The following is a 7816-nucleotide window of genomic DNA, read 5'->3' on the forward strand; positions in this document are numbered from 1 at the left end:
CTCTATAGTCCAACTTCTAATACAAATACTCATGATTCTAGTTACTATGATATTGCACACGACGTTTATAATAATACTGCAGTAGATTATGAGGAGTATATTTGGTCTAATATCCATTTTGATGTTGCCTATAACAGGGATACAAGGGAGGGAGCTGCTGGAGCCATTATATAGGAGGGAGATAGAAGGATTGTGGCAATAACGTGCAAGGAGTTCAATGCAGGATATCCTGAAGAGGCTGAGTATATGGTGGCAGAGGTGGGTGCGTTGCTGGCAAAGAAAGAAGGGCTCAAGTTTGTCAGACTACAAAGAGATTGTAAACAAGTGATCACAGGACTACAAAACCCAGAGAAAGCTAATTGGAGGATGCAGAATGTTGTCAAGGCCACCATCAGGGTGTTAGATAGTTGCTTTCCTAATTTCTTTTGGATCCCTAAGAACCTTAATAAAAGCCCATGAGTTAGCAAAATGGGCATCTAGGCACTTGGCCCTAGATTGTGTTCCAAGTTGGTTTGTAAGTTCTTGTAGACTCCATGCTATTTAAATAATATTATCCCATTTTGGAGTTAAGGTGGCCCAAAATGTTACTTGGTTGGTTTCTCTGCCTCATCTTCTCCTATTCATCCCTCTCCCTCTCAATCTCTCAATCTCCTCTCAATCTCCTCTCAGTTGGTTTGCAGTTTTACTTTGTATATAGTTCAGGGTGGAACAGGGGGGGGTAAGCCCAAAATGTTACTTGGTTGGTTTAAATGCTCTCTTCTCCTATTCATCCCTCTCTCTCAATCTCTCCCTCTCAATTTAAATAATATTTACTAGTATATATATGGTATTAAGTTATTAACTAATTGAAAATTAATCCTTTGTTATCCTAGATTCCCACTTTCCAGTATCCCAGTCGCACGTACACTCAAAATTACATGTTTGGACATCACATGGTAGTTGTTATTAACTTGACTTACTATTATTACAAACAAAACCGTTGAAAGCGCCAGCTATTCTCTCTCCACTATAAGACTCTTCTTCTACACTAAAAGTAAAAGTAGTACTCCCTCATTTCAATCTACCTATTTCTTTTTTGTCTATCAACTTTGTATTCTTTCAAAGTAATATTTTCTCAAAAAGTAACTAAAAACTTTTCTGCATTTGGTTTAGATGGAAACGATGATGGGTCTTTAAATAATCTTGAATCATGTAACTCATTCTTGATGGGTTTTGTCCCATTTGGCTTGTGATGGTCTTTTTCAAATCTGGGTATAGATCTTTTGTAAGGTTAGTTTGATCACCTATGTTTGTTTATTGGAGTTAATTAGAAATGGCGATAACGAGTAGAATAGCGCGGTTTAGTCGTCAAGTGAAACGTCCACATGGACTTTGTGTCAAAATGTCAGCAGTTGCTGCCTTGGGTCTTTGTTTCATTTTCATGTTGTCCACATTTTCGCCATCTTCGTCGTCTTTGAATTCTCAAAGAAGTAGCTTTAGTGACATTGCGGAGCCTGTTGCGGCAAATGAGAAGAGAGAGAAGCAATTGCCTAAAGAAAACAAGGTAGAGCCTCATTTGAGAGAGAAAGATAAAACAAAGGGTGAAGGGGCTGTACATGTTAACAACCCCAAGAATGACAAGAAAAAAGTGAGGAATCCAACAGGAGAGGGAGTTAATTTAAAACAACCCCTGGTATTAGCTTCCAATGCTACTCAGCTGGGGAAGGAACAAGTAGTAGACGAGGATTTGGAAAGGGAAAACGAAGGAGAAGATGAGTTAAAAGAAGATACAGAAGTAGTGGATGAACATGATGGGGTTACTAATGGAGGTATAGAAGAAGATTTGGATGTAGATCCCTTAAACGAAGAGAAGCCGGAGGATGAGAGTGCTGCAGAGTACACGGAAGATGAGGATGCTGGGTTGAAAACCACAGTGGGGAAGAAAAAGAAGTTGGGACCTGTATTTGATACACAAGCTCATTATAGTTGGAAAATGTGTAGAGTAAGAAGCAAGCACAATTATATTCCATGTATCGACATTGAAAGTGCCACTAGGAAACTACAAAGCTATAGGCATCATGAAAGAAGTTGTCCAAAAACACCTCCTATGTGCCTTGTTCCACTTCCCCCCAAGGGTTACGATTCCCCGATACAGTGGCCTGAGAGCAAACTTAAGGTACATGCGGAAATTGTAGTTTAATTTCAGCAAAGCAGGTTTTTCTTGTTTAATTGTGATTTTATTTTTTATTTACATCTTCTCTTAAATAAATATTCATGATCCTGCAGATATTGCATAAGAATGTTGAACACCCAAAACTCGAATCATTTACCAAGACTAAGACTTGGGTTATGCTATCTGGAGAGTATCTTACCTTCCCTCAGAACGAATCTGAGTTCAAAGGTGGAGTAAATCACTACATTGAAAGCATTGAAGAGGTGAATTTCTGAGTATATCCCGGTTATTATATCTCGTTCCTGTTTAGTTGTGCTTTCTTCTTATTTAGCTATGCCATAGAATCTTAAAATACCACCAAGAGGTCCCATTACCGGGATACTTCCACAGGATTCAGTTTTACTTTTCAAATAGCAAACTGTAAATTTTTTGGTGGCCATGATTGTTAGCATGTTCACTCCTAGACCTCTCATCTTATAGTTACAGACACTGAACCAACTTCTTCGTTATTGAGTCGGTTAAACACGTAAATTCGGTATTAGTTCTTGTTATTCTGTGCTTACATCGTTGAATCTTAGTTGGAAAAACATATTTCATGTTTTACTTTGCATTCTTGACAGTGCATCTAAAATTCTTCCTTCATACGCTTATTTGATGTTATACCATTTGGCTGGTCTTGTTAGATGGTACCAGATATTGACTGGGGAAGAAACATTCGCTTAGTACTGGACGTTGGATGCACAGATTCTAGCTTTAGCTCTGCTTTACTTGATAAAGAGGTACTTACATTGACGTTAGGTCTGAAGGATGACCTGGTTGATCTAGCACAGGTTGCCCTTGAGCGGGGATTTGCTGCAGTGGTCAGCCCTTTTCGAGCAAGAAGGCTTCCTTTCCCTAGTAATGTTTTTGATACCATTCACTGTGGTGGCTGTAACATTCCTTGGCATTCTAATGGTTTGTGTTTCCTTCTTTATTCTGTATATTATCCTTTCTTGTTTTTTGCCAATGTCAGTGCTACCGATTAAACTTGCTCTAGTCTCTTGTATATTAAGATGATCTTCTTCCCTCTTGTCTTCTCATTCTCTGAAGGTGGAATGCTTCTTCTAGAGATAAACAGAATTTTGCGTCCTGGAGGATACTTTATTCTGTCATCAAAGCATGACACCATCGAAGAGGAAGAAGGTACATTCTCAATTGATACCAACTTTGTTACTAATTGTAGCAACAACAACAACTCTTATCTGACTGACCCTTTTGTCTACTGAGTTTTGTACATTCCGTCAACACTGTATGTCTATTACAATATCATAAAAATGTTGATCTATAGACTTAAAATGTCAGATGTTGTTTCATAAACCACACTAATGTCCATTTTTTGATCCTCTTTACAATGGAAATAGGATATGACACTTTGAGCTTGTTTCCATCAAAAAAAGAAAGAAAGAAAAAAGACAATTTATATCTGTATGTCTTGTTTCTTCACTGGCTCATGAATCAAATGATATAATGGGATTCTTTGCAAACTGTCTGCAAGTGGTGGATGGTTAGTACTGCGATGATGTCTTTATTTAAATAGTTTTAGGCTTCTAGGAGTTCCTAAATGCCCGTTGAGGTATGATCAGGGCTGTAGCAAGTGATGTTACTGAAGAGCTAGAAAAAGGTTCAGAAAGGACCTTTGGCTTGAAAAAGGGTATTCCAATATATTCAGCACAGTTTTTAGAAATCTTATCCAATGTATCCAAGCCTTTCCAGTTTCTATGCTACCGGGTTAATGAGTCATATGATCAAAATCGTAAAGAATAAGCATGCAGATCATAATTTCCGATTGCCCAATGTATATGAGTCCTGTGGCTCTTGAAGTACAACGACTAAATCTTATGAGACTTGAAACAATTGTAACAGCCAATTTATCTCTTTCTTCAGACTATGAAACGACTTTAGTTGAATTCCTACAAGTCTTCACTGGATTGAAGCACAACAACCAAATATTATGATACTTAAAACCATCGTAGCAACCAAGCTATCTCTTTCTTCAGACTATGAAACAACTTTAGTTTAATTACTACAAGTCTTTAGTGGATTGGAGTACAGGCAACTTGTGTTAATTTTGGAGGAACGGGTCCTATTGAATGCTCGCGTGATATTATCTGCAAAAGACACCTTGTGAAAAAGTTTCTTACACGAGTTTTAGTGTATTTCATCTGCATAATTATTCATTTCTTGACAAGCATGTCTCTATTTGTTCCAGCAATGTTGGCATTGATGGCATCTATCTGCTGGAGTATCCTGGCCCATAAGACTGATGAAACCAGTGAAATGGGAGTTAAAATATACCAAAAGCCTGAATCTAATGATATGTATGAGTTGAGAAGGAAGAAAAGTCCTCCACTGTGCAAAGAAAATGAGAACCCAGATGCAACTTGGTAAGAAACAAGAACTTCTTTGACTTATTGTATCTTTTACATCACATCTCCAATAGCCTTGAGGATATTGATTGATTTAGAACTTAATTACATTGTTTTTAATATTTTCAATAGCTGTGTATCTCAAAAACAGTTGAAAGTTTCCTTTTCAATCTTGTCCATTTGTAATTTCTCTTTCCACTATAATTGAGATATTACGTTGAACACATGCATTTTCATCATTATATAAATACAATTTATGCCACTTAGCCTTGCTCATATCTTTCGATTGCCCATTGCTATCCCATTTCTTGGATGTTTTAGTATGTTAGGTGAATGGAAATGGATTCTGGTAAGAAATATAATGGCTTTAGCTACAAGCAAGGTCTGTTAAAACTTCAAATATCAATTAGTTTTGGCTTTTTTTGGGCTGTCAAGTTTTTGATAGTCCATAGATGGTGATCTTCGACTCATAGTTTTTCACTGTGTAACTGAACTTTTGGTTTAGATAATTACTACTTAATGCACAACTACAAAGTAGTTTCCTTGATTTAAATCCATTGTCTTTATATGTGAATACCTACAGGTATGTTCCAATTAAGGCTTGCTTAAATAGCATTCCATCTGCCATTGAACAACGTGGAACTGAATGGCCCAATGAATGGCCCCAAAGACTTCAAACTTTTCCAGAGTGGTTGAGTAACAAAGAGAGTGTGATTGCAGATACTGAACACTGGAAAGCTATTGTTGATAAATCATATTTCATTGGAATGGGCATCAACTGGTCAAATGTCCGAAACGTAATGGACATGAAAGCCATTTATGGCGGGTATGCTAACCTAACTACTTAAAAGTCTGTATTTCCTTGATGTTTCTGGTAATAGTATCCCCGTATGATTCCTTCCCTTCAACTGCCATAGCCAAAACAAATTTCTATTATTCATTTACATAAAATATACCAGAAATTGATATCAGTGGGATATACAGATTTGCAGCAGCTCTTGTGCCAAAAAATGTTTGGGTGATGAATGTGGTTCCTGTCCATGCTCCTGACACACTTCCTGTAATCTATGAGCGTGGGCTTGTTGGCACCTACCATGATTGGTGTGAATCTTTTGGAACTTACCCAAGAACATATGACCTTTTGCATGCTGATCATCTGTTCTCGCGGCTTAAGAACAGGTATAGTCCAACGCAATTTTCTCTGCAGCTTTATAACATTTTACCATCTTAACTTTGTTGCTGCTATGTAGTCGTGCATATAATCCTTTTGAGGGAACATAGTGGTCCTACCAGTCGGTTCTTAGAAACCTTGATTTGGACGCTCTAATAATTGAAAATGTATGCTTAGGTGGCCCAACGGATCCATTTTAAGCATTTTACATGATTATTTTTATTTGGTGTTTAATTATTCTGTTCTGGCAATGTGATTGGTCGGCCTTCATTCTAGATAGGACCCTTCAGAGGTATCCATCCAGTAGAATGTTTGCAGATTGTGGTAAATTTTTAAAAATATATAGATATGGAGGGGCGGATGCAGGATTCAACAATAGGGGGGGCTACTAACACTAATTCTCACTACTCTTTTTTTTTTTTTTTTTTTTTTTGAGTTAACAGTTACCACTGTACTTTTGGGTTTTGAGCAAAGTAAGGGGGGGCTACAGCCCGGGTCAGCCAACTCATAGATCCGCCATGGTATCCAGTAGTCTTGACTGACAAACTCAGACACACTGCAACCTACGATGTGCTAAACTACACAACATGAGTCGATGCAAATTGAGCCTGTAGGTGATTTGGACGACAACTTATACACTTTAAGAGACCAATCCCTTGTGTTTTTTTGCAATTAGGGTGAGTGAGTGAGAATAGACCATTTTGTATGCGTGTGCTCTATTGTAAAAAACAATTTTGCCATTTTGTTAAGCAACTGACCAATATTCATTGAAAAGCTTAGTTGGCAAGGAACAGAAAGTCAATTACTTAACCAGGATCCGAACACATTCAGCCTTGTCCGGAGTGCCACATGTTTTTTTCACTAGTGCTCTTTAGACTAAAAAGTGCATTATAATTTGTTTAAAAATATCTAGAGGTTCAGATATTAGATTGCATCCTAACTAGCTCATTATCAATTGAACATGAAAGTTTATGGAAAAATTGAAAAGTTGTTTTTGTGAGAAGTCTGATATTCATCTCTCATCTCTGTATATCTAAACGACGTTAATATGTTTTGACTTGACCAGCTCTCATTTGTAGACATAAGGTAATGTTATCCATTTTCAGTTGATCCAGTGCGTTACTGGGTTCTAACATATTTGAACTTCTAGGTGCAAACAACCTGTGGGAATTGTGGTTGAGATGGACCGAATACTACGCCCAGGAGGTTGGGCAATTATCCGGGATAAACTGGAAATACTTGATCCTCTAGAGGTGATACTGAGAAGCTTGAATTGGGAGATCAGAATGACATATGCCCAAGATAAGGAAGGTATCATATGCGCCCAGAAAACCATATGGCGGCTGTAAAATTTTGAATTGTCTCAGCATATTCAATCAGTGCACCAGAAGGGTCTCAGCTACAAAGCTTGTGTTCTTCAAGTGGTTCACGCTCCGCTGCATAGTCGAAGCTGCAGAATATAATTTAGAGAGAGAGAACACCAAAGTCAATTCCCCGAAAATGTATGATCATCATTTGTTTACCTCTTTTTACAAGAGCGAGTGTCTTTTTTTTAATTGATTTGTCTCCATGTATGAGCATACGTCAAGGCTTCTCAATGTATTGGTGATGTTGGAGTACCATGCCATGAGCATACGTCCAATTTCTGGAGTCTCAATTAACCAGCGAACAGTGTATTTTTTTTCCTCTCTTCTGCCCGTAAGAACTGGACACAGTATCATTTTATAAGAACTGTTGCGAACATACTTTAATCCATTATCCATGACTGTTTATGTCTCTAGCATGACCACTTCCTGTAGCTGGTATTCAAGGCTGTCCCTGAGTTTTCAATGGCCCTGCGCAAACGGCAAAATGTGGCCCTCTTCCAGTCTTCCATCAACACAAATTGGATCATCGAAATATTTTCCTTCTCGCATTTTTTGTTGCAAAATCATCAATGAAGTTTTTAAAGTTAATTTTATTTAAAAATTCATTTTCAATAGATATTAACGCTAGCCCATTTAGACTTTCTTGTGACATAGTCGATCTAAAGTATGATTTCAATAGTTTTAATTTTAAAAAACTTCTTTCTGCATACGCGACAATAAT

General features: G+C 37.6%; 1 protein-coding gene across 1 annotated transcript; it reads left to right on the plus strand.

The window, feature by feature from the left end:
• Window positions 1-972: 972 nt before the first annotated feature.
• Window positions 973-7347, plus strand: LOC147501260 (S-adenosyl-L-methionine-dependent methyltransferases superfamily protein). Its single transcript, XM_086606294.1, has 8 exons — window positions 973-2155; window positions 2266-2415; window positions 2836-3106; window positions 3242-3334; window positions 4401-4575; window positions 5141-5383; window positions 5542-5736; window positions 6879-7347. Exons 1-8 carry the CDS (start codon window positions 1313-1315, stop codon window positions 7075-7077), a joined length of 2169 nt encoding a protein of 722 aa, XP_086462420.1. The 5' UTR covers window positions 973-1312; the 3' UTR covers window positions 7078-7347.
• Window positions 7348-7816: the final 469 nt, after the last annotated feature.

The sequence above is a fragment of the Coptis chinensis genome, chromosome 4, assembly GCF_015680905.1.
Source record: "Coptis chinensis isolate HL-2020 chromosome 4, ASM1568090v1, whole genome shotgun sequence".
Taxonomy (NCBI): Eukaryota; Viridiplantae; Streptophyta; class Magnoliopsida; order Ranunculales; family Ranunculaceae; genus Coptis; species Coptis chinensis.